At 36.3% G+C, this 25861-nt stretch overlaps 3 protein-coding genes across 3 annotated transcripts; 1 reads left to right on the forward strand and 2 right to left on the reverse strand.

Moving 5' to 3' along the window:
- Window positions 1–2726: 2726 nt before the first annotated feature.
- LOC109030470 (mpv17-like protein 2) lies at window positions 2727–4749 on the reverse strand. The gene has a single exon (XM_019041446.2). The coding sequence runs from the start codon at window positions 4248–4250 to the stop codon at window positions 3684–3686; it is 567 nt and encodes a 188-aa protein (XP_018896991.2). The 5' UTR covers window positions 4251–4749; the 3' UTR covers window positions 2727–3683.
- A 275-nt stretch (window positions 4750–5024) lies between these two features.
- On the forward strand, window positions 5025–10352 carry maf-S (MAF bZIP transcription factor K). The gene is made up of 4 exons (XM_019041447.2): window positions 5025–5479; window positions 6526–6692; window positions 7499–7720; window positions 8699–10352. Exons 1-3 carry the CDS (start codon window positions 5444–5446, stop codon window positions 7710–7712), a joined length of 417 nt encoding a protein of 138 aa, XP_018896992.1. The 5' UTR covers window positions 5025–5443; the 3' UTR covers window positions 7713–7720; window positions 8699–10352.
- A 406-nt stretch (window positions 10353–10758) lies between these two features.
- LOC109030473 (RNA-binding protein RO60) lies at window positions 10759–25395 on the reverse strand. The gene is made up of 9 exons (XM_019041448.2): window positions 25269–25395; window positions 23229–23448; window positions 22484–22817; window positions 21116–21333; window positions 19948–20153; window positions 18801–19014; window positions 17318–17596; window positions 16129–16301; window positions 10759–15557 (listed from the first exon to the last, which is right to left on the reverse strand). Exons 2-9 carry the CDS (start codon window positions 23406–23408, stop codon window positions 15422–15424), a joined length of 1740 nt encoding a protein of 579 aa, XP_018896993.2. The 5' UTR covers window positions 23409–23448; window positions 25269–25395; the 3' UTR covers window positions 10759–15421.
- Window positions 25396–25861: the final 466 nt, after the last annotated feature.

A 25861-nucleotide genomic window follows, 5' to 3' on the forward strand; every position in this document is an offset into this window, starting at 1 on the left:
TTCTGTCGGCACAACTGCGGCTCATTGAGATAAATGTCGCTTGGAAAAGAATTTAAAAATATTTGCCACGTTTTAAAAATATTAATGTTTTCAAAATGAAGTAATAATTTCGTAAAAAAAAAAAATTAAAAAAAAGAAAAAAAAAGTACCTATACATATATAAGGTATATTGTACATCGAATATTTCAAGGATAGAAATAAAACCAAATATTCACCAATGACAATTTAAAAAGATGATTCAAGAGGAGAAAGAAATAACTTATCATTTAGAAGTGAGCAACCGTAACAACACCTCCTGTTCTCTCAATTTCTCATTTCCGAAATGTCAGTAGGTATAATTTTACATACGGACTGAAATGTAACGTTTGGACCAAGTCACTGTTGCTTATTTTACGTGTGGGCGTAAACTACTGGACAAAAAGGTGCGCGGACAAAAAATCGTTGACAAAATGTCCTGAAACCGTGGCGCCTAAAAAATTTGACGGATTGAACTTGCAATCGGAAAGCAGCGGTCGCGATGAAGCGCCCTCTATACGCTAAAATTTAATTGGGCTCCTAAAAAATGGTAGATGGCTCCTAAAAATTAGGCTTTCCGGCCAAGGTGGCTCCTAAAATTTTAGAGAGAGGGCAGAATACTGGACATATCAACGTCGGGAATTCCGATTTTTTTCAATAATTCGATTTTGGCTAAAAAAATCGATTCGATTCAATCGATTTTTCAGCACAACGCAATCGATTACAAATTGTCATCCCTAGGCTGGAGTGGCTTTAAATTGCGCGGAGGTTAAAAATTTCCGCGGGAAAGGTGCCATTCTGGTGCTCGAGAAATTAAACAGCAATTTTCATGCAGTTCTTTCATAGGTAGCTTTTCCATTACTAAGACCACCAGGCCCGCCACAAGGGGGGGGGGGGGGATACTCGGTCCCTGGTACCGGGGCCCGGGCTCCGGAGGGGGCCCGTGTTACCCGTGAAAAACCACTACGAATTCACATGCAACCCTTGTTTCGTAAGAAAAAGTGAAAAATTTACCCTAAAAATTTCGCAAAAGGTGAAAAGATTTTCAGAACCACGCTGGGGCACTATAGAATTCTTCTTAAATTTTTAAAGAAGTATACTTCTTGGAAAATTTCTATATATTCTCAAGATTTTCAGTACAGAGGGATATTTTTAGTAACTGCGTTTCATTTTCTTCCGTCGTCAGATGCTAAGAGTCTCCAGTCTGGGCATCCTCGACTTCAATGGCTCATGGCTCAACTCCCTTGCCATAGACAAACGAAGAAGGAGTCCAGGGGGGCCTGGCCCTCTTAGAACTGAAAATAGTATCATATGCCCCCCCCCCCCAAAAAAAAAAAAATTTCCAGATGTTTTGAATGCAACAATTCGCAAGTATTTTGTGCTGAAAGTATAAAAAAAAAAAAAAACATAACTATTCCGCAGAAATTGATGGAAAAATTCTTTATGGAAGCTTCAAAATGCGTCCGATTAGTCGTATAAATTCTAAAATTTCTCGGGGATACCCCTCGGACCCCCGCCCCCTCCGTGCTTGGGGCCCGGAACTTAAAACTGGTACCAGGGCTCGAGATGGGATGTGGCGAGCCTGCATGAAGGCTATTTCCATTTAAATCTTCCGTCACATTCATACGGCGCAATGATACAACTATTTGAACTCTCCGGAATGCGTGAGGTATCACGCCGCATTTGAAGGCGTTTTCAACACAGCCAAGTTTCCGATACCCGGATTATCGTTTTGCATAGTTCATATTCTTTTGTTATATTCCGTACCACTCGTTTATTTTTAATCCTCGTAGAAAAACCACCCATTTGCGAAATACAATTCTAGCTGGAGCGCACTTCAGCTATGCATTCACCACTGCAAAAATGTCAAAGGAAATCGACACGCCCAGCGTGCATGGAGGCTATCTCCATTTAAATCTTCCGTCACATTCTTACGGCGCAATGATACAACTATTTGAACTCTCCGGAATGCGTGAGGTATCACGCCGCAATTGAAGGCGTTTTCAACACAGCCAAGTTCCGATACCCGGATTATCGTTTTGCATAGTTCATATTCTTTTGTCATATTCCGTACCACTCGTTTATTTTTAATCCTCGTAGAAAAACCACCCATTTGTAAATACAATTCTAGCTGATGCGCACTTCAGCTGTGCATTCACCACTGCAAAAATTTCAGAGAAAGTCGACAAGCCCAGCGTGAATGAAATATTTTTTTTTTCTTTCTTTCATTCTTTTTTAAGAGCCTCTGAAATTGACCCTCCGTCCATAAGAGAGAGAGAGAGAGAGAAAAAAAAAAACATTCTTGACAATGTAATGCCAATTTGTGTCGTACCACCTACGCCTTCTCGAGGTTGAAACTTTTGGTCATCCTTTAGTAAAACTTTTTAAAGAACAGAGACTCAATGTGTAAGAAAGTATTGAAAAAAGGGGTTAAAGCAAGATGTTCTTGTAGAAAGTATTTCATTAATGCTCAAGTCCTATTGAGATAAAAAAATACCTTGAGTGTGAAATAACATGTCTCAATCCAGTGAATTCTTCAGGTATGTAATTACACCTAGAAAGTATCTGAAAATAAGAGAGCTAGAAAAGTCCATGACAGACATTTAAATTACGATTGCATCGACGAATGTATGTATTCTTTGATATGAAAAGATTAATAAATACCTACATTTTTATGATGTGTGGAGGTCAGACAGAATTTAACAAGAAAATTTAACGTCAAAAAATCTATAACATTTATTTTAAATACTTGTATGCAGGTGAATACAGTTTAGATTTTCCAGCATGCACAAACAGTTTGGAAGCAGTCAATGATTGGGTACAATATGTTCCCTACTTGAAAATTGTGTCTTTTTTCTTAATTAAGTATGCCACTTAAAAAGTATTATAAATGAACAGATCAATAGACACTTTCAAAAAATATAATTACTTAGATGAGGGTTATTACATAGACTTACACCTTGCAGAGTGCACTCTCTTCAAAAGAATAAGCATCAGAACTCAGGTTGCAGCTTTGAAGACGTACCTTGTATTTATTTAAGTCTGTGGGACGCATGATTTCCTATCTTTTAATGAGGTAGAAAATATATTTTCTCAATATTTACTCAATTTGTCTGAAGCATCCTTTAAGTGCAATAGGGCAAGATACAAGACAACGTAGTGATTATTTAGCTTTGTCTCTGACAAAAATAGAATCACTGAAATTAAAACAAAGTGAAATATGAGTTCTCATTGAAAACTTTTTTGCTTAGCTTTACCTTTCAAAAATAATGAGTTAATAGATTTAATATTTATTTTTGCTCAGTCAGAGGAGACACAACATCAGGACATGGTAGGTTCAGCTGAAATTATGAGTCCTAGCGACTAACCTTTGAGGTTTGAGAGAGCGACAAGTTTTGGTAATTGGGACCTTAAAGGTTTCAGAGGACCATTCATTTAGCTTCAAAAGCTCCGTGAAGAAACAGAGGGTCATCTTGGTAAAGGATGAAATAATTCATCAGAAGACTAGTAGGTATTCTAAAGTAATTTTACTCCTTTGACTTAACACAAGGTAGTGAAGGAACTTTGTACTAAGGGTTTAGGGAGGAATAGTTTTTTCGCTGTTGTTTAAAATGGAGGTGACGAACAAAATAGAATCATAGGTATCAAGGGAAACAATCACAAGAGGATTACCTACTTTCTGGACTATTTTTAACAAATTGTTTATGATAAGTTACATGTGACGTGTAGATATCATATCCTAAAGAAACAAGATTGTCATAAAAAACACGATATTGTACCGGAACAAAATAAAAGTTGACAACCTGTGCAGGAGGCCATACAAACCACTCGGCTATGTACAGATTGGTTCCTTTCTTTTTAAAGTCCTCCAAAATTGTGGGAAAATCTGCATGCTCTAGCGTACCTAGGGTTACAAGTAAAACGAAGATCCCTACAGGCGAGTATACTAATTGGTCTAACAAAACTTTCTTGACAACTGTTCGCATGGTTGTTCCTGGAAGTATAGATTCCAAATATTTATACCAGGTATGGCATATTACACCAACTGTAACACCAGATATGGTAAGATTGAGGGTCCGCCTTGGGTTCCATTTGCTTCCTTCGAAATGCGCTTCTTGCCGCTGCTCAATTATATCTCCAACACCTGATAGCGTACCAGACAGCCCGACATTTGTCACAATCAGATACTTGCTGAACAGGAGTGATTTAAGGCGCGTTAACTTTTTGAACATCATATGAAGTTTATCACTCTCACGAGCATAAAAAATTCATCATACAGGTGCAGAAGTATTAGCACTCCTTGGTGAAATCTTTCACATTGAAACACGTTCTTCAAGAGCGACAATTGTCTGTTGATAGCTCCCAGAGTGACTTTGATAGGAAACAAATTCAATTGTTGTCAGTTTCATATACTAAGAGCCACTTTAAATCAACGTTTTAGGAGAATAGAGTGGTTACAACAACGCTGTTCTTTAAAAATTCATAAAAAATGGAATGTCAAGACCACCTACTTGCACTCTGGAAAATTAAATTTAATGGTTTCACATTATACTGTCGAGTTTTCGAACCATCCAGATGAAAATTATGGAATGAAGCACTTCACTTTGTATAATCTTGAATTTTGTCCGAATTATTTGGCGAGAAGCTTAAAAAATAATAGAAATCAAAAATATGAGTACAGCACTGTCGATCCGGAACCAATTCTTAACTCGTGACTGCGGAGAGGTTATGTTATGAACCAGATAACAATAACAATGATAAGATTCGAAGAGCCAACCTTAGAAAAACAGTTCAGCTCTTCTTACCTTCGAGAAAACTTTGAAGCATTTACTTTAATTTTCATCCCTGATTTTTAAATGTTTTCAAACCATAGATTTTTAGCTTTGGTAAGATATTAAAACAATTATCAAGTTTTCAATTTTGTCCTTAAAAGACGGCATGCCAAGAACGCAGTGTAAAATTGGTGTCTCACGTTGGCTACTTGTTGTCACGTGACCTCGAAAATGTCCTTTTGTTGATAAACACCAGAATTTCAGAACATCCAGATTTCCAGTGGCTATTATTTGCAAAAATAGTATTTTATCTCCATCTTAATCCTGTAGTGCACATTAGTAGCTTTGCTGAGTAAACTTTTTGAAAGTCGTTCTTTTTCTCCTAGTTTGATGATGTCAACGTATTGGGGTCACCGTGCAACCAGCCTCGATGTCTCTAGAAGATGACTCCCAACTCCCAAGCATGACTAAGCACTTTTCTTTCATTATAACAAGAGAACGCTCGAGAATTGTGGCCGCAGCCTATTAGCCTGTCGTGAAATTGCATTTTATCTATTTTCAACGCCTCACAACTTTTATTCTATTTCGTGAATGTTAGTGTATTCCTCAACCTACATCTACCTATCAACGCATTCATAGGAAGACCAGCTTCCAAAATGAACAGGAAATATGAACGAAAAATTAGCTCCCTTGTAAGTATTCATCTCATATTACTTCTCAACAGCTGTTAAATATGAGACCTGCATCTTTTAAGCACTTATTGAAATTATCCTGTCATCAGTATTAACATTTATCGAAGTGGTATAATCGAAGTTTGAATTCTCTGCGATGAATTTTAGGCAGTTATATTAATCTTGCCCAGCCCTTGAGCATATGAGGAAATGAAGTTTTCAGCAACCTCTGTTTGATCCCTGTATTGCAGATGAGAATTATAATTGTGTAGGCCTGACACAAGATAGTTTATCTTCAGGAAAAACTCAATTTGGCAAACAGGTCTCATGAGCTCTTGTTTATTGATGCTTTATCACAGTAAGACTTGTTTCAGTGTGGTAATCAGTACATAGGGCTTTTTTTTTATCGCGGATCAGGGTGGATCGCAGTGGAACGCGCTGGATCGGAATCCTGAGCGATCCGGACCGATCCAAGTGTTCCAAGTGATAAAAAAATCCAAACTTGGAATTCGGTTCGATTTGTTATTGTTTTGATTTTTTGGGGACGGCAATCACGGCAACTTCCTCGCATTAGGTTAGGATCACAGTGGATCGCGAGCTCGCCCCACCTCGGAAGAGCGATCCAGCGTTCCACTCTGATCCACCTGGAACGCTTGGATCACGCTGAGGAACGGAATAAAAAAATACCGATGTTCCTCGCGATCCACATAAAAAAAAGCCCTCATGTACCCTTGAAAACTTACTAACTATAACATGACCAATATTTTGCGAATCTGCATTTCAGGGAATGCTTACATGTTTGCCCTTGTGTCCTGCTTCACAGTTGGGAAGTGAATTGTTATGGGTAGTTCCTGGTTGATGACTCATGAAGCTAATTTGAATTCTTCAGCCTTTGTATCATTGCACTCAGAAAGAGTATTTCACGAATGAATTCTAGGAAAATTCTCACCCTAATTTACAGATAAATTGTATTTAAGAAGAGAGAATCTTAATAGCTGTGTACTTAAACGTTTGTCAATTTATAACATTTTGTTGCTTAGTCTTAAAGCTTTGTTTCTTGTTTGTAGCCTCCCCTATCGCCAAACCCTCTTCTAGACATCAGTGATGATGAGCTGGTTTCAATTTCGGTCAGGGATCTAAATCGACAGCTGAAGCTCCGAGGGCTAACCAAAGAGGAGATTGTGAAGATGAAGCAGAGACGGAGAACTCTTAAAAATAGAGGCTATGCAGCAAGGTATTTCTCAACATTTTATCTATTAAAAACTAATCAGTGAAAGAGGAGTAAAGGGACGGAACCTCAGGCGGGTCTTTCCGCTGATGAATCTACCAGATGCTCTTGCTTGGGGACGGCAGTTCAGTTAAAAAGTCAAAATTAATAAGATTTCTTATTTTATTGATGCAATATATTATCTGCTGAGTACCTGTGATGAATCACCTAAGAGTGTCATACTAAAAAGTATGTCTCAAGAAGGGATTGCCTAGTTATATTTATTGTGATAATGCCAGCAACCATACATGAGCTGCAAATAGGTGTTTGAAACTTACTTCTGCAGCCGGCCAATTGCACAGCTGAACCCAGGAGGAGGAGCTATCTTAGATATATAATTAGGCTCCTCCCCCGGATTCAGTCCGGATATTCTCTCCCTCTCTGGGCTCGTAAGGATGGTGCCTGGTAGGGGGGTGGACGTCTGTCTTAGTCTAAACTCCTAAGGGAGTTCAGGGCGAGCTGGATGTCCAAGCCCCAATTGGGATCAGCTGATGGAGTCTCGGATAGGGAGAGGAATTAGGTTTTTTCTCAAACCTTTTCAATTTTGTACTGTTTTTTTGGTGTTGTCTGATGTAGAGAAAAGTTCGAAAAAGTCTAGAAGTTTTATCCATCCCGAAAGTGAATTCCCTTTTATTTTGTCTCCTGCAGTTCCTTTACGGGTACCTGATTCCCCATATTTTTCACTATTGATAACTTTTTCTCCCTTTTTTTCCTAAATAGAATTGAAAAAAAATGACAAGTATTTATTCCTCAATTGTTTGTTTGGTTTTCAGTTGCCGAATAAAACGAATTGAGCAGAAAGATGAACTCGAGACGGAGAAATCCCAAGAATTGAGAGATCTCGAAATGATGGAGAAAGATAACAGTCTTATCAAAGAAGAAATAGAGCAAATTGTCATCAAATTTGAAGCTCTGAAAAAATTTGCGCTGATGAGGAAAGTGCCTATTCCACTTGATCTGGAGTCCTTAAAAAGTGGATGCTTATGATGCTTTTGGTAAGTATAATTTCATTCAAAGCATTGCCATTGCATACAAGGAATATGAAAGATAGGTGCATGTACAAAAATTCAAATTTTTAAATTAATAGAGGCAAAAAGTTTCAGTAGTTTCATTGTATCATGTATTCATGCACATAATTTTTTATCAGATGGAAGCCAAACGGTTAATGGTGCTGGTAGTTGAAATGCAGTAGGTAGAGAAAAAAAAAATAGTGAAACTGCTGTGTTTAAATAACTACCAATTGTGAATTTTAGAAAGTGCTAGGAAGAAAAATAAGGAGCAATCAAACTATTGTTATTAGTATAACACAAACAACTAAATAAAAGTAGTGGGAAACAAGACTAAAATCATGCAAACAACTCGGAACATCAGGATCAGAAACATTAATATGTGATTTTATTTAGCTTTATTTTTTAAAATTTTTATTTTTCGGTTGATAATGACCTGAGAAAACAAGTCAAAACGTCCCAAGTTGTTTGTGTAATTTTAGCCTTGTTTCACACTAATTTTGTTTGTTTTTTGTGTCATATCCAGGGTTTCAAATTTGTACTGATTAGTATATATTTACGACGAACAAACTATTCTCTTACAGTTTCACCAGTTTTAGGTATGAAGATCATTTCCTCAAACAATGATTTTTGATAATTTTGGTGATGGAAACAGTCAATATTAATCTGGCTGAAAATTTGTAAGAAATATTAGTATTATTTTTTTGGAAAAGAGCATAATCATTTTACGAATTTTACAAACCAAACCGGCTACTCTTTTGGGGCACGAGGTTGTGCATTTTTCTTTAAAACCTTGAAATTTTACCTCTCATAATTGCTTTGTTTGGTCGATGAAAGGTTATTAAGTACTCAAAAATGTAAATTTCCTTTGTTTAGTTGGGTTGTTCCACCAGGTGTATCTATTATACTAATGCCAGCATCGAATGACGTAATATTAGCGTTAATATTTACCTTTTCTTTTTCCAGGAATACGATGCTCTTCTGTAATTATTGCGGTGGTGGATGATCTAGCATTAGAAGAGAATTCAAAGTCAAGTGAAACTCTGCCAGCCACTATTTCACTTGTGGCACCTGAGCTCAAAACTATCGATGTCCTTTCAAAGTGTTCAAGTGTAGCCATTTTGTTCAGTGATTTATGGGTAGAGTAATGTTGAAATTAGCGTTTTGATTCTTTTAAATCATTTGCCATCTTCAGGAGAGAGTGCAAAAAATCTCGAGTTCTTTTCTGAGTTTGATTTATTGATCTCGCTACTCATTTCCTTCAAGGAGAAAAGGGATCCACGGATGACAAGCTATATCTGTCAGTGAATCTTGAAGATAATAGTTTTTGTGTTTTGCCCCTCAAACTTGTTTTTGTGTCCCACAATGGTTTCTAAAGGAGACCCATCAGTATATCAAGACACGCAGTTTTGGTCTCGGGTAGTTCCAGTTTTGTTTCTATTAATAATGCTCTCATCCTCTGCCTCTGTCATTTGACATTTCTCTTCTTTCACTCTATGCAGACTAACAAGCCTGTATGAGCCAAGGTGAAAAGTTCCTATCAGTTTGCTTCTGTGCAAAGTTTTCAAGTCGTTCAACCAAAATGTCTAACTGGTGATTCTGCCAGCAAAGTATGTATTTATGAATATTATGACATAAAAAGAAATTTAATCATGAAATTTAGTCCAAAAAATCTAAGGTGAACTTCTGTGAAGACTCTCATAGGTTGCTGTTATAATATTCTTCTAGGTTCTCTTCCAACCATTGGTCATTCCTCAGCAATTCGTTTCCTTTGATAAGCCTTGTCTCCAAAGAACGCTTTCTCGTGATTTTTTGCCATTGAAAGTCGCACTTGCGAAGTGGCGACTAATATTGACTAACTCGTTATTAAAAGCAGTTCCGAGTAGGGTCCTTGTCGATAGTCCAAGAACTAGTGAGGGAGGAAGGGAAAGCAAATTGTGTGATAATTTGGCATTCACTCAATTGTTCTTGTCTGTTCAATCTGAATGACTTGCTTTGTGCCAATTGTCCTCAACTATTACCTTGATTGAGTTTAGATACTCCATTTTTACTAACTTATTTTCCTGTGCAAATTTGTCGCAGGAATGTATGAGCCCCGCATCATATATATACCCTGCGATGAATGTTCAGAGAACTCCTCAAGGAGGCAAGACCTTGAACTAGAGTAAAATTTTCTCAAGGCTATCTTATTACCAAAATTATCGTCTAAACCATTAGAGTCATGTCCAGGGAGAAGCCACTATTGTGATCCCTTGCTGCTGGAAATCACCACTGATGGACCCCGGTTTTGTTAAGTTACATCACAGTGTAAAGTTCCTCAGTTTTCTGAAAAGGACAGTTAATTAAATAGAGACTGAGCTTACAATTAATCTCAGAGATTTGATTAGCAGAGATAGTATGGTACTAAATCCATTCTAAGGTCGTATTGTATAGGATTGACCAAGTTGTCTACATCAAGTATTGTAAATATGTGAGACTTTACTATTCTTCTGCTAAGTTGTGACATTTCATGCAATTCCTTATTTTAAACGTAGTTTGTAAGGTAATTATTTTTTTTTTCATTCGTGGTACTGGTGTAAAATTTATTTTTGTATCAAAAATAAAAAATAATTTTTAAATATACGGCGAGTTTTTTTTTAAAAACAAATAAAAAAAATTATCCAAAATATCTCTTTAAAATTTTGTTTGAATATTTATAATAAAGAGGGGAAGTATAACAAATTTTGAAAAGACCGGTGGGTGGTTCCCTTTAAAAAAAAATAAATAAATAAATAAAATAAAATGAAACAAGTATATGGAGAGGCTTGTAATTCCAAAAGGAGAGATATACATTTTCTGGCTTCAACCATCAGTGTTGACAGTTTGACTTGGAGTCAAAATTACATTTAGTTTTGCTCGTCCTTCATGATTGAGTTAGAGTTTCGCTCATAATTTGCAGACTGGTCATCTTGATATTGTATGACATTTTTCATTAGAAGAGAATTAGGAGTCCTGATAAGATAACTAACTAGTAGACATTAAAGCGGTTGAGTTTTTGAGCTCTATATTTATGTACAAATTAGGATGAAAGTCGGACAAGTTTTCATTATTCATGAAAGTACAAATTATTTTGTTCTGTTAAACAAATACCAATTTTAACAAAGAAATATAAAAGTAAAACTCATATGAATTTACATTAAAAGTAAAAAAAAGGTGAAAAATAATTTAAGAATCGAGATAAATAAAGAACAATATCATAGAAGAATTAAATAAAAATTTACAAAATTGATTCAAATTGAAGAGGTTGAATTAAATGCCGATAATATTTCAGTTGTTGCTGACTCAACTGATTCAGGAGAGCATGGAGATACCCATTTAGTAAACTTTTCTCAGAAGGTGAAGGGACAATAGCTTTTTGAGTGTGACATGTCTATGAGAAAAACGCATTTTGATATAAATTGTGGCCAGTATAAAAAGATGATTAAAAGAGATAGAAAAAAAAGAAAGAAATCAGACACGTTGGAAAAAGTTATCTTTGCACATGCACTTAGGTTGAAAAAAACTTAAAAGAGACAAAGGAAAAAATAGAAAAGAATAAATCATACAATAAATCTAGAAAATAAGCATCTACATACATCCTCGATTCTAAAATTTGCATTCAAAGTAAATTTTAATTTGCCTAAGTAAGCAAAAGAGAGACGCTGTTCGGGTTTTAGTCACATTCATGGATGTCCACAAAGTTTTTCCTTCCCATCAAGATGTCAAAAAGCATAAAACATTCTTAACTCAAGAGGATTGTAGTAATACTACAGTAACAACATTTTTAATTATTCAACATACAAAACATAAATAAATCCTTTACACAGTTTAGTAATTTTCATTCAATGAAAGTAACTGACAAAGACTTCTTCGCAATTTTGAAAGTACAGTTGAGTCTACTAGTGGAGAGTAGAGTATCTAATGAGGAGAGGCTTTGAATATTAGAATTGTACTGACCCTATGACGCTCCTACTTACACAAAGAGTGAAAAATATGTAAAAACTATTAAAATAGTTGGGAAGCAAAAAAATAGTGCAAAAAAGCCTTGGGCAATTAGCTCATTACACAAAAACGACTTGCTGATAAACATGTTTGTACCTCTAGTACAAAAATAAGCATGACTTGATAGCAAATATGGCTAATTTGACCTGAAAATTAAAGATGCAATATGACTAACATGTATGTATTTACAAGTTATTGTGTACAATGAAAACAAAAAATTAAGGCCTTTACATCACACATTCATAAAAACTAGAGAGAGTAGAGATTTTGGTGTGCATTGTGCTTCTAAAGGTTGTCGGCTGATGGCTGCAGAGCTATTGCCTGATTTTTTGCCTTTGATGGGTTTCATTAGTTTTAAAAATGGATTGGGAAAAAATGCACTTATAACTTAAGGTTTATCAATTCCTATCAAACATGCAGCTAAGGGAGTATTTGAAAAAGTATAGAATGAAACGGCATCAACACTTTTAAACACAAAAAGAGAGATCTTGCATCAATGAAAATAAAATTTAGCGGATGGACTCTATGGTCAGCTAGAACAGAGATCATTTTTAACCGACATTAGAAGACAAAACACCGAAGGAGAACACGTATGACTCAAAAACTTAAAGAAAAATCTTAAGTATCATGCAAAGATATAAAAACTATAGGTAGGCTGATCCTATTGTCAATTATGAGGTTTGTTCCCCATCATGAGCAAAAATAAGGTAAGGTCGAAGATAGTTAGTTTTCATGGTCATTTATGGGATTCTTACTGATTCTAAGCTTAAATTCAATTTTAAACTGACTCTTTGAAAATCTCGGGTCCACATATAAACCTTAGGTAGCCTCCAAGTGAATTTATAATAAGAATTCTATTGTTAAATTCTTCATTAAAAAACTTTCATGGGAACCCATGTTATAGAGGTTATGGAATAGTTCCACCCCCTGCCCGCCTGTTAAAGGACCGCTCCATGTGGAATGCATTTTTTCATAGGCCACCACCCACCTATAGTTTTTATGTCGTTGGTAGAGTGCGATGAAGCTGTAATGATACAAAAGGATGATCTAGATATGATGATGATTAAAAAAAAAATTAATATCCACAAATTGCTCAAATCAACAGATAGAAATTAAAATTACTTTCATTGATAGGCAGACATGTACCTGTGATTGATGTTTGTAACAAAAGAAAAGTGAAATGAAATGAACTAAAACTTTGATACTTATTGACCAAGATGATTTTTGGCATTGCATTCATTTAACCTCAAGATCACAGTAACGTGTATAACAGCATGGTCACGGTTCTAATTTTATTGGGAACAGCTAATAACTGCTAACAAAGGTATTCTTGTCTACAGTGAGAGAAACATCAAACAACTATGAGGAAAGATTTTTCAAGTTTCTGCACTAATAAATTATTTTAATTTTCGTACAAGTGCTGCAATTTGGGCTACTACCTCACTCCTGTGGAAGTGAATTCGAATCAGATCTAGAATCATGTACGGTTGGAAATACTTAAAGTTGCCTTGAAATTAAGCAAAGGACAGCATTTAAGAATAAAGAATTTGCACATTTGCCCTTAGCTGAAAAATTCAAGAGATTAACTTCCAAAAAACTGAATTGCTGCATACTTAGTGTACTTGCTTTCCCCTGAACTTCAATCATCAATGCTTATAAGAGTATTTAGAGCTAAGAAAGCCCATCTGATGAATGAAAACAGCCTATTAGAACCATGACCAAAGATGCCTCACAGTAAAAACAGATTAAAATTAACAAGAAGTAAAAGTGATCAACAATTGACTATTCATAAACGTATTGAGGGATCTTTTTTCCGTCCTACAGTTTCTGTAAAATTCTTGATCTTTTTTTAGTGCAAATTTGTTTCACAAAACTTCTAACAGTGATTTAAAAAAATCATTCTAGGTAGAGCTGTTTGTCTATTACATACTTGAATTTAATTTCAGAGAGGATTGAAAAAAAGACCAAGAAATAGAACAGAAAAACTTCAGAAAAATTGGACTAAGTTACGAATTGCCATGTAACATAAATATCGTAACTGTGAGTTTGAGTTTACAGGGTAAAATCTGTGAGATTTGATGAGAAAAAGAAATGTATCCAGAACAATTCTAGATGAGCAATTGGAGGCTGTATCAACACAGTGAAGTACGCACCATGTATTCAAATCACATACTTGGTTTAAAAATGTCGGTATTGCAATAGTATTTTGAAACGGATTTCTGCTGGTATGTTTACCGTGAGGATAAAAAAAAAAGGTAGAGTGAATAAAGTAGGGTGCTGACTACTAAAATGAATCTTCATGGGATAAGAATGAGAAAATAAATAAATAAAATATGATCGTAACAGCCTCAAATAACGCTGACTAAGCTAAAATGAATACTTAGCAGCCACAACTATCTACATGATTTGTAGGTACCTATAAAAAATCATTTGATTTTAATTACGACTATCACTCACAGCAGAAAAGTAAGAGAAAAATAAGTATAATATGTAACAGTTAAATATCAGAAAAATACTGCTGATGTGTCCATGCAGTAGGTTCTTGTTAATGAAACAAAATGGTCGAAGCTTAGAGTAAGCAAATAATTATGATTTAATCTTGTTGCGAAACAGCAAATACCTCAGCCTCTGATCAATCAAAATTTGATTGACTATGCACCTGTAGATTTGAAAATTACTTCATTCTACTTTTGGCCTCCAAAATATAACACCTGTAAGTCACCACTTTACTACTTTTTGGGTAATTTTTGTTCCTTCAAGGATAGAGCAAAACAGAGGTGGAATTAGAATTGGACAACAGTTGGCAAACGGTAAAAAAAAAGAGGAAAAAAAAGGGCGGAGAAATGCTTCTTACTTGCATCATTTTGAAGAAAGACCTATCTGCCAAGGAGACCTTGTGAGAAATTAAGTGCCACTTTCAAAGAAGTCATTGTAGACGAATCCTGTTTATACAGTGACCTCAGATAAGGGATCTGAACTTGCTCTCTTCAACTCCAACCATATTTAAATTTCTAAGAACAAGGATGCACCAGAAGAATTTGGTTTCTTGAGAGCAGATTATTAATCTGGAGACAAAGGTGAACCCTGGGCTGAATATGCACAGCATTAATGCAAGTGTCTTGATGTCTTGGCACACAAAACTCTGATTAACAAGATCCAATAGACAATACGAAATCACAATCAAGTTTCGGATCATGGAGGTACGGTTTTCCTGAGTTATAGCTATCACATTTTTGGTTTCCTCATGTTCCATGTATATGTTTTTATCCTGACTGAAAGATATTGTTTTACGAAAAAGACCACTGTCATGATCAATGGTGAGAAGATAATAATTATAAAAAATGACATCATGTGCCCTGTTAAAGGAAAATCATTTGACTTGAAAATTTCCTCAGAGTGATTTCAGTGCTCCTCTCTCACTCAATCGACTTATTTAAATAGTACAGCTTTCAGTAAATTTGACTGCCCTACATTAATTTCAACCGACAAGTTGAATTCTACTTTAGAATGCACTTGGTTTTCAGGCCAGAGTGTCACACTCGTGTGAGCCCAGGGTTCTGCCCAGTCTCGGGGATGACAGTCCCTGAGTACTAGAAAACGAAGTCACTTGATTAAAAAAATAAATCACATTAATTTGGGTTCAAACCGGTTGACAGATTAGGTTTGACTTCAGAAAGAGCTGCGGCAGAATTCTTGTATGATCCGCCAGACTTTATCATCAAAGCCATTAATGTACAGCATGTTTGACTTCTTGTAATACTGCTTCGGTTTTGAACACATGCCATTCAGCGATATTGTGATCAACCTGGAAAGTTGAGAAATCTTGTTAGAAGGGGGGAAAATTCCATAAGACCTATCATAGTCAAATACTGAGGTTGAAAATTCTTTTTTTACGACCTTACAGTTCCTAACACTCTCATCATGTAGGTAGGGGAACTGAAATATGTATCACAGAAAAAACGCATGAACTGACAAAACCCAAAATAACTGTGATTATACTTGGACGGTTTTAGGTTTCGCCGCTCGTTACACTTTTGTGATTTAGATTTCTATACTTAGACTCGAAAAAATAAAATGGCTCTCTGCTCTCTCTCCCCATGGAGCGTTACATATTTTAAGAACAGCTTTTAAGATCTGTTTTGTAATTACCATTTTCAAGCCCTTGAGCTTACTTCACTGTCGTTTTTTTCATCATACCATATGCGTTGAGAGTTTCTAGAAGCTTTAAATACACATTTTACCCATAGCAGAGCTTGCTGTTTTTAGAACAAATTTCTTCATACTTTGAATATTTAAGATGCAATACACCTCCAACTTCAAGGTGCAAGTTTGTTTTATAAATGAGAACATTAGTCACAAAATATGAACAGACTTACTTGACATTTTGCTCTTCTTTCTTGAGTTCTTCACAATAATGGACTATTCCGTTGTAGGGATCACATGGTGTAATATTTGAAGTGCTGATTAGCACAAAAACATCTACATCCTTCTTCTTTGCTGCTGCCCAGTCAAAGAATTTCAGCACATTTACAGGGCCGCCAGTTTTAGACTGAAAACCATAATTTATGATAAATATTTTCAACTATATATTACTGCTAAGAATTAATTTTTTGCCCCATCCCTCTATACTATGTATGTGAAGAAAAAAGTACATTCGCTAATTCTTTTGAGTTTTTACAACAGGAAATGACTATGGAAACTGAACAATAATTAGAAAGAGGAGTGTCAGAGTGTCTTCAGAGTGTCTACTGGTGCCCTGCCATTCAAATTCCTTGCTTTTACAGTACCTTTTCCTTGCTTTTTCCTTACTTTCCTGAACATTCCTTTCTTAGCAATTATTGAAAATCTTTGCTTTTTCCTTATCTTCTCCATATTTTTTCCTGTAAATATCTCACTCACACGCATTTTTAACTACATTTGGATTGGAAAAGTGGAATGATGGAATGACAAAGGAATAAATCGAAAAATCGAGGAATCAAACTGGGATGTTTATAAATGGATTATGTTGGGAAATCGCATACCCCCAAGGCTACTGTCTAGGGTTTGTCACAAAAATCTCGAATTTCTGTACCTCTTTACCAAAAATCCGTACCTTTTCCTTAATTCCGTATCGACCTTCTGAAATCTGTGCTTTTTCGGTGTATCCGTACTTTTTCCATACAGTCGACACCTTGCTTCATATTACAAATAGCCTAGGTACTCCAGGTTTCTATTGGTGAATAATTCACTCGTAACAGTGATTACTTAACTGCATGAACAATAAATAAAGACTAGCAAAAATATAGACAATTCAGGGGCATTACTATCCTGAATATTTCCTGTGTATTCTATGAGAGCAATTGCACAAAGTGTGTCCACAAAACTAAGGAAAGACAGAATTTGACAATAATCGAATGGGAGTGAGTGAGTTATGAAAGGAACTACTTCTGGAAAGGAGCTATTTAGGGAACGGCTATGAATACAGCTCCTGCACAATTTGAAATTGCTCATTAGCAAAACAGCTAATGTGAGCGATTCATCTAGATTTAGGTTCTTGACTGGTCAAATGATTGGAGAATTACTTACGGAAAGGATTTGAGTTGTTTCTTGCAGCGACAAGCCGGCTTTCAAGCCAGTAAGTTCTTCGATTCTGTAAGATGAGGTGTTCGGTTGACTTGACTCCAAAAATGAAGTGACTGTGACCTTCTTTTCATTCCCTCCATTTTCTGCTTGGAGGAAAGATTGCAGAAGCAAAGCTGCTGCATCAATCGACTTCACAAACGGGCATTTGACGTACATTACAGTTGATAAAACATTACGTGTGTCTACTCCTATCAAGAAGCGCTTCCCTGTTGGCTTCAAGCTCTGGAATCAAGACAAAATTGATTTACATATGTGCCAAAAGTAAGGATTACCATAGTAAGAATTTTATTGCAGCTCCTGCTTCCCTGCAAAAACCACTTGCGATATTATTATTTTCACAATCAATGGCATCGTTAGAGATGGAGACGCCAATTGCCTATTTGACATGGGAGAAGCAGAGCCACTTGGACTGACCATTTGACAAGAAGAAGGAAGAAGTTTGTAGGATGAATAGGAACTTAAAGTTTCCAACGAGATGTGAAGAGAGGTAACAAAAAATATTAAAAATTAGCTGTGATGGGTTTTTCATTTTTGGCTTTCTCACCTCGAAAATCTAGAGGGTTAAAATCATTAGTAAAACTTCCATTTCTCAAGAGTTATCTGCACTGAAGAAAATGAAAACATACGTTATCCACTTTAAAAAGTAGCATAACTCTTGTGCTACAAACAGAGGTGATTAATTACAGGGTGTCTAGCGACCTGGAAAACCAGGAAATGTCAGGGAATTTTTTGTGTGTCAAGGGAATCAAGAAAAATGTCAGGGAATCCGCAAAAATTCTGCATGTCAGGGAATTTTACTTTTCAAGTGATTTCTGTGTCAGGGACACATCACGGAAATTGAAGAACATGGATTTTTTTTTGTTGAAAATCGAATCAAATTTCAGAAAAATGAAATTGATACTAAAATTTCTACCAGAATTTCCGCTGATGTATTTAAATTTTAAAAACGAGGAAAAGGATCACATATAAGTTTAGGCACCATATGTTTTGCTCTATTTATTACATTATATCTCTAAAACAGAAAAAGTTCTTCCTCACATCTAATCAGTTCAACCGTATCGAAAAGTTGGGAATATTTTTCCTTTTTGTCAGGGAAACATCCAGAAATCATTTTTTTCTGCCTGTCAGGAAGTTCTAAATTTTTCTGTCATTTTTGGCAATTTTTGTCAGGGAAATGAGGGAATTGTCACAGGAATTTGTTTTTAAAATTGCTAGACACCCTGTATAGATGCATGACTTCTTGTGATAAACAGATAATTTGTTCTGTGGTTAGGTATTAATATCTGAATTAAAAGTAATTAATTAAGCATCAACATTTAAGAGTAAAAACCTGATCAATTTGCTTTTTACCTCATCCAAGTTTGGCTTCACCAAATGGTCAAAACCAATGAAGGCTCAAGAAAAATAAGTTCAAACAATAGTTTACCTTGAATGATCTGACTACTAGATTATTCAGGGCTTCAATTATCTTTTTGTTCAACTTGAAAGTGGGATACAGGTCCTCATTCTTTTTTTTGTCACCAGCGTTGCTGCTGGCCTCCGTGGAGTTCGCTGCTTCTTCGGCTCGAAGAGCTGCAACAACTGATTCAGGCAGAACATCATGCCCCTTTTTTTTCAACATTTTGAAATACTCCTTTTTCCTGTGAGGAAAGATCAAATGCACAAATAAGTAAAACAAGGCTTCTTCTTTTAAATGGTAGTTAGAAATACAATTTTATTTTCTGAAGGTGCTTCTAGAGCTGCTTTAGGCCACATTTGATACTTCACACCTAGTATACAGTTCGCAAATTGAGTGGTAGTCAGTTCAGCTGATAGAATTAGTTTAATACATGTAATTCTGAGTATGCACTTCTCCGGTTATCACAGCTCCCTTGCCAAAGATAAAAATATTTAATAGGGTTCATGATACTACCGGATGACCATGTTCCTCCCCAACCTGCTTCCTCTAAGGAACAACACACAATATTGAAGTGGCATGTCATGATTACCCACAGCCACGAGGATGGATTAAAAAGTGTCCTTTGAACCCTGTCACCACTGAAGATTGAACCCAGGAGTCCCAGGACCTTAGCGCTACCAGGAAACTACTTTAACCACTACGAGCACCATTGAGGCTGGCAAATTGTTGAATGGGTTGGTCTTTAAATCTTGTAACAAACGTAGTCCCGTTCTCCAGGTATTAAATCTTTCGTAACATAAAAGTAACACACAAGCATACAAAAACATCGTAGCTGTGGCAGTCATTCTTGATTTAAAACCAGATAACATTATTACTACTCAGATTTTAAAAAGAAGAAAATATATCAGCCAATCTATATAGAAGGCGAAATGTCAAATGTGCAGGATATTTTAAAAAATCGAACAAATGCCTGTATTTTAAGAGTAAGAGAATAAATCCACTGATGTAAATGAGAGATAAAATCTTACAGGTATGAAGGAGTATCTTAAAATTCGAGAGAATCTTTTAAGTAAGAAAGTTTGATAGCAAGTTTAGAGGCATGTAAGTACATTCATAAAGAGCTAAACAAGACATTTGGAAAAAAATGGGACTGGATTCAGATTCAAGCGCTTACCTGGGCAGCATTTCAAATGTTTTTAATTCAATAAACGCTTGGGTCGGATCGATTTTCGAATTCGGTGGAATTGCTTCATTGGCAATTCTATCTGCATATACTGCAGCAAAGGGGCAGTTGTTTTTCAGCAATTTTAGCTTGAAAAAATGCTGTGTCATTTGTAACATCTGGTCCAAAGTTAGGGTTGATGCAATAATTGACCACACCTGAAATCCCCCAAAATTTAAAAATTAAGTGGGATAGAGCAAGGTAATAACTGTGAATAAAGTGTAAGGAAGTTGTCAATCGTTTAACTACACAATTACTTTGCTGGGAATTGATTCATGGATAAACTTACGAACATCTGTTCATGAACTATTTTACTGCTGACTGGTGATGACGATTCTTGGATCGATCTTCCAAAAGATCGGTTCTCCAAGACCAAAAGATCGTATCGATTCTTTCACGACGATTTTTTGCGTGGATCGATTCATTTCACCTGGAATCGGATCGAAAAAATCGGTTTCTTGATCCTTGGTCCTGACGAATCGATTTTCAGTCAAAGAATCGCCATCACTACTACTGACTGTAGTGTGAGAAATATATTTAAAAACAGGAGGAGAAAGAATACGTCAAATGGGTGAGACAAAAATTAATTATTAAAAAATTCACTTCTCTCCCTTCCCTTTGTTTTTCAGTCGCAACTTGAGGATGGGTTGCATCTAGGCCCAAAAAGCATCTTAACATGGGAGAAAAGCGAGGTTTTGGATGATTAAGTTTCGTTCCATCCATTTTATGTATTTTGCTACTATTATGAGTATTGATTTCAAAATCGTAAAATGGGTTCTTTATATCTGAAGCAGTATGTGAACTTGTCTTGTCTTTTACTTGTCTTTGATATATTTTCCATTCATGATACATTTATCTAGGTAAGGTTTTTAATTAAACAGGTTACATATAAATCTTGGCAAAGCTAAAATAAAAATGAATTAGAAAGAAATTGCAAGGAGAGAGCTAGATCTCATCTGATGCAACTAGGATACAGTTGCTGCTTTTGGACACAGCTTATTTAGTTATCAGTCCACGTGAGGAAAAAACTTTAGGAGGGGGGAAGAACTGAAAAAAACCGGAATGAAACACCAAGAAACAAGAAAAGATTAGAAACATGTGAGAGGATGTCTTTCATCACCTCTGATGAGAGGTGAAGTTTGGGCGGCAATGAGTGCGGTGGAATCTTCGGTTTGTGTTTTGTCAGTAGATCTACTGCAACAGACTCTTCTGTGGTTGTTAATATCTGCTCAACAATTCCGATGTACTCTAAAGGGGCTGCTGCCTCCAGATGGTCTTTGAATGCTTCTTTTGTTTTGTCGAGATCTGTCATAATATAGCTGAAGATCGCTTGCTTGGCTGAAATCAGAAGAGCAAACGTAGCTGGTAATTTAATTCTAACGGTGTGAATAGAAAAACAGACATCTCACTCCCAGTGTTTTGAAATATCTAATCTAAACAAAACTTACTTTTTTACAGAATAACAGAGTTCTTATAACTACTGATTACACGAATTCCCAACAGGTTTCCCACTTCTTTTGAAGATCATTTCCCCTGATTTTTTTAAGTAACCTGGGCTTGCATTATGCATTATTGTACAATGGATCTGTCGCAAACATGAGATAAAGTCAACTGGGACAAGTAACTATACATAAAATTGCACAGAATTGACTTTTAGCAAATCAGGAATATTTAAAATAAGCTTTCAGACTCACAATGAAGCTCTTGCATGTGTCAGGGATTTGCAATTTAGGCGCTTTTGTTGACCTAAAATTTCGTGAAAAACATGATGGTGCAATTGCTTCCCTGCAAAATCAATCCCTAAGATCAAAAAAAGCTCTCAAGGTTCAGGTTATAATCGAGGGAATATCTCATGCTATGTTAAGAGTCCACCTCTATATCCAGTCCAACTCTCCATGCACAGATAGGGCGCAAATATATTAGCAGGGTTGCCACTTTGTTTGGGGACTCCAAAGTTGGAGCCACAGCAACCCTGCTGATGTATTTGCTCCCTATCTGCGTTTAGAGAGTTTGACCAGATATAGAAGCGGACTTTCAAAATTGCTTTGGATATTTCCTCCATTACAGCCTGAACTTGGAGAGCATTTTTGGAGCTTGGTAGTTGATTATAGAGAAAACCAGTGGCACCATCGTGTTTCTCGCAAAATTTCGGGTGGATTATATGAAAAGGACGCTCATTTACTCATTTCTGGTATATGTACATGAAAGTAAACTTTGATAAAAATTACAGTAGTTTTTGATTTGAAAGGAGCAACTACATCATTTCAAGTCTTTTGTTTATAAGTCTTTTAATGACGCTCTCAGCTCATGAACAAATTAAATTTGGTTGGGGCGATTTTTTTTCAATTCTTGGGATACATGATACACAGAAGGTAACAAAGAAATATTCTCCAGGTCTTTGACTCTAAGTGCAAATTTCCTAGCAGTCGAGGACTAATCAGCACCATAAGATTGATGAGTAGAGGCTAAATATGCAGTAACTACGTACCTCGGTCTTCACTTTTCATGTGATACAGTCTCATCAGGTCTTTATGCCGCAAACGGTGGATCTTGTTTTTCACAGCTACAACTTCTGCTAGCTCTTGGGGTGTCTTTTTTTGGTACCATTTCGTGATGGTACGCCGCATACCCTGACCACCTTTGTTGGTTGAAAGCTTATAGCAGTAGTGCGCGAAGTCAAATAAGTCCTCCTCATTCAAAAGCAATGCTCGAGCTTTTCTCTGGGCGTTGACTCTCAGCTTTTCAGATTCGGTCTGAGTTGCACATACTGCCAATGCAAACATAACTGATGTTGGTGCGATGGAGGTACCTTCCTTAAACACCTAAAATGAACACAGAGAATGACATGGAATACATACGTTTGGGCAATTTCATTCTTTCAACAGAAAAAGTGGAACACTTCACATTGGAACAGGCCCTAAAAACACAGAAATTTTTGAAAATCCCCATAGCCACTTGACTGGATGACATTTGGTCTGAAAATGAGTTCACGCAAGAATAGTTTTGACGCAAAATGCTTGAAATTGGAACCAAGCTTCTTAGGCATTCAAAATGAAATGCTGTGGCTTACATGAATTTCACTGCACATTTTACAGTATCTTACACTTTGTTACGGGTACTGCGTAAATCACATTAGGTGCACTCAGGATAAATGGTTCCTGATCATGTAGGTGATCAAAATGCCACACAATTTTATTCATATTGACCCTTTCTGGAAAATTAGACGTACTTACCTTTTCGATAGATGGTAAAATTACATTTTCACCACCTTCATCAGTTGGGACAAGGGCTAATATAGATTTGATATTATCGGGGAAGAAGTCCTCGGATCGCCGCGGCTGGGCAATGTAGATTCCTTCTTCACTTGCATAGTGGAGAAATCGCTTGAGTCTTACTTCTGGGGGAACAGCCATTACAGCTTTCTAGGAAAGAAACGGATGCGCATTCACCTTTCTGGGGAGAAGAAATATTAAAGTAAATGAAAAGTCATTAAGCACACTTGAGATGATTGTCGTTGGATGACGCCATTTTTTATGATTGCAATAGAGATGAACCATAGAATTTAAACTGAAATTTTAAAACTTTACTATGGGAAGAATTTTCGATGATTCTTCTCTGATTTAAAAAAATTATGCAATTATGTTGCTTTTTCAGACACGGCCATTAAAATAAGTTTTCCTTGTTTTCCTGTCGATAGAAGCTTGTAGGGGGTCAAAATGTCACGGCTAGTCTAAGAGGCTCACTGATAAAATTTACTTGAAGTATTTGATAATTGCTTGGAGACAAAGAGTGTTCTATTAAAATTTATGAGAGTTTGAGACTGAAGGACTGAGTAACTTGCACTGGTTTGCTTCTGACTTAATGGCAAGACATCTAGGTAGGCAAAAAGTTGCAAATTAACCAAGTTGAAAAATGTACATCCCTTTATTGCATTTGTAGATACACATCTGGTGTAAGTTAGGTAAGTGTTAGAGTACACTTTCTGTATAAGTGCTGTGCCTGGAAAAGTGATTAACGTAAATATACTCCCAAATTGCCCTGCCCATTGGCAGCATTGGTACAGCTTTCGCATCGTATGGTGAGACTAATGTCAATCATTGATTAACTCTGAACTAGCACCGCTCAACAGGTTAGTACATGCAGTCGCATGGCACCACTGATGAATGGTGACATAAAGAACATTTTGATGATTAGCCGACTGCACATACAGCAAGTGGGGACCTGAAAGGTGCAACATCGGTGCTGCTGCGTTGAGTGTTGATCGTGCAAACTACGCTGCCCGCGCAGTTGCAAGTTCACCAATGTAACCGATGAGCCACTTGCAGGTCCCCACTTGCTGTGTGTGCAGTCGGCTTTTGTCTCAACATACAATGCGCAAGCTCTGACATCAATGGTGCATCCTCACGATGGCAAGGATCCACTTTGTTGTAATGTAGAATTCCTATAGCAATGTTACGACTGACAGCATCTCAGTGTGACCGAATTTCAGTAGACTTGATGTTTAACTAACTTTACTTAATCAATTGTATGGTAAAAATAATGTCTTTGAAAAGGGCAAAAATAGGTGAGTTAAGTATGTTAATTTGCAATTCAGGTTAGAGTATTGAGTACCTACCAGCTATGCTTAGAGTAAGAGCTCAAAGCGACAAATTTTCTGGTCAGATGTATCGATCTATAGCTGCTCACATGGAGCCTTAAAAGTCTGATAATGTTATCATCAAGGAAATCTTTTTAATTGGCTTGTCAATTTTGTTCTGCTAGGTACAATAAGCAATTAAAATACGGGTAGGTAACGAAGTTAATCAGAAACAGATTCCCAGGCAGTGTTTTCATTAGATGTGAGATTGAACAGGCTTTCGATGATTTTTTCCAAGGAAAAATATCCAGGCCTGAAATTTGGTTCGGTGCTCGTTTATCAATAATGGAGATACAATGAAGTGATGACTGCCGAAACGTGCGTCTGTCAAGGTGTAAGCGATCAAAGAGGCAGTGGAAGATTATCAGACTAATGAGTAGCATTAGGGAGAGACATGGACATAGGAGTGACTATACTGATTGAATAGCTAAATTTCAACTCCAGAAAGTCTGAAAATGTGCTCAAATAAATTGATGAAAGAGGGAAAATAGGTAACCTGTGAGAATTGTGATACAAACGATAATAAACAAACGGGGTGGAATTTGAGTGCCAGATGAAAACACAATTTCGAAAATTAAGAAACTTCTGTGCTCAGAAGGACGAAAAAAAAATTAATTGAGTCAATTAATTAACTTACAAAATTCCGAAAAAACGTGTGATCAGCGAAAGTAAATACAAAGAAAGCAGTGAAGAAGCAGAAGGAAAACAAGTGATAAATGGCGGATGGTTGCTGCTGCGCTCTACCGGTGTTTGTAGGAACTAGTATGAACAACTACCAATCTTAGTGCACGAAATGACCTACAGGGAGCACTATAACCACTTCAACTTGATGAATTTTGACTGTTTTGACCTCAAAAAAAGGCAACATTAATTCAATTCATTTATTTTAGTTCAGTGACACATTAAAAATAATTCAATTTAAGCTCCATCCCCCACCGAGAGCACAGCTCGAGTGGTGGGTGTCTGAACAACCGAACAGCATTCAGATAGAAAATATAATAAAAGACTTTTGTATATTGGATGTTGTTTTTCAATGTGTTTTTTCTCTGAATTAATGCATTTATCTTCGCAGAAATAGTTACCCTTCAAACTGTGCTAATCTTATGAAATACATAAATTTTCTATGTATGACCCTTACGAAAAAAAAAAAAAAAAAAAAATATCAAATTAAATTCACCAACCTAGTGAGACTTGTATGGAAAAACATAAGAACCTACACCTCTGAATTAT

The sequence above is a fragment of the Bemisia tabaci genome, chromosome 2 (assembly GCF_918797505.1).
Source record: "Bemisia tabaci chromosome 2, PGI_BMITA_v3".
NCBI classification, from domain to species: domain Eukaryota; kingdom Metazoa; phylum Arthropoda; class Insecta; order Hemiptera; family Aleyrodidae; genus Bemisia; species Bemisia tabaci.

Coding starts and splice junctions, on each gene's coding strand:
- LOC109030470 (XM_019041446.2), bottom strand. CDS start 4,250: ATGATGTTCAAAAAGTTAACGCGCCTTAAATCACTCCTGTTCAGCAAG.
- maf-S (XM_019041447.2), top strand. CDS start 5,444: ATGAACAGGAAATATGAACGAAAAATTAGCTCCCTT. Junction 5,480..6,525: donor AACGAAAAATTAGCTCCCTT/GTAAGTATTCAT, acceptor TCTTGTTTGTAG/CCTCCCCTATCGCCAAACCC. Junction 6,693..7,498: donor AATAGAGGCTATGCAGCAAG/GTATTTCTCAAC, acceptor TTTGGTTTTCAG/TTGCCGAATAAAACGAATTG.
- LOC109030473 (XM_019041448.2), bottom strand. CDS start 23,408: ATGGCTGTTCCCCCAGAAGTAAGACTCAAGCGATTTCTCCACTATGCA. Junction 22,818..23,228: donor TTTTACCATCTATCGAAAAG/GTAAGTACGTCT, acceptor TGTTCATTTTAG/GTGTTTAAGGAAGGTACCTC. Junction 21,334..22,483: donor CATGAAAAGTGAAGACCGAG/GTACGTAGTTAC, acceptor TTCTGATTTCAG/CCAAGCAAGCGATCTTCAGC.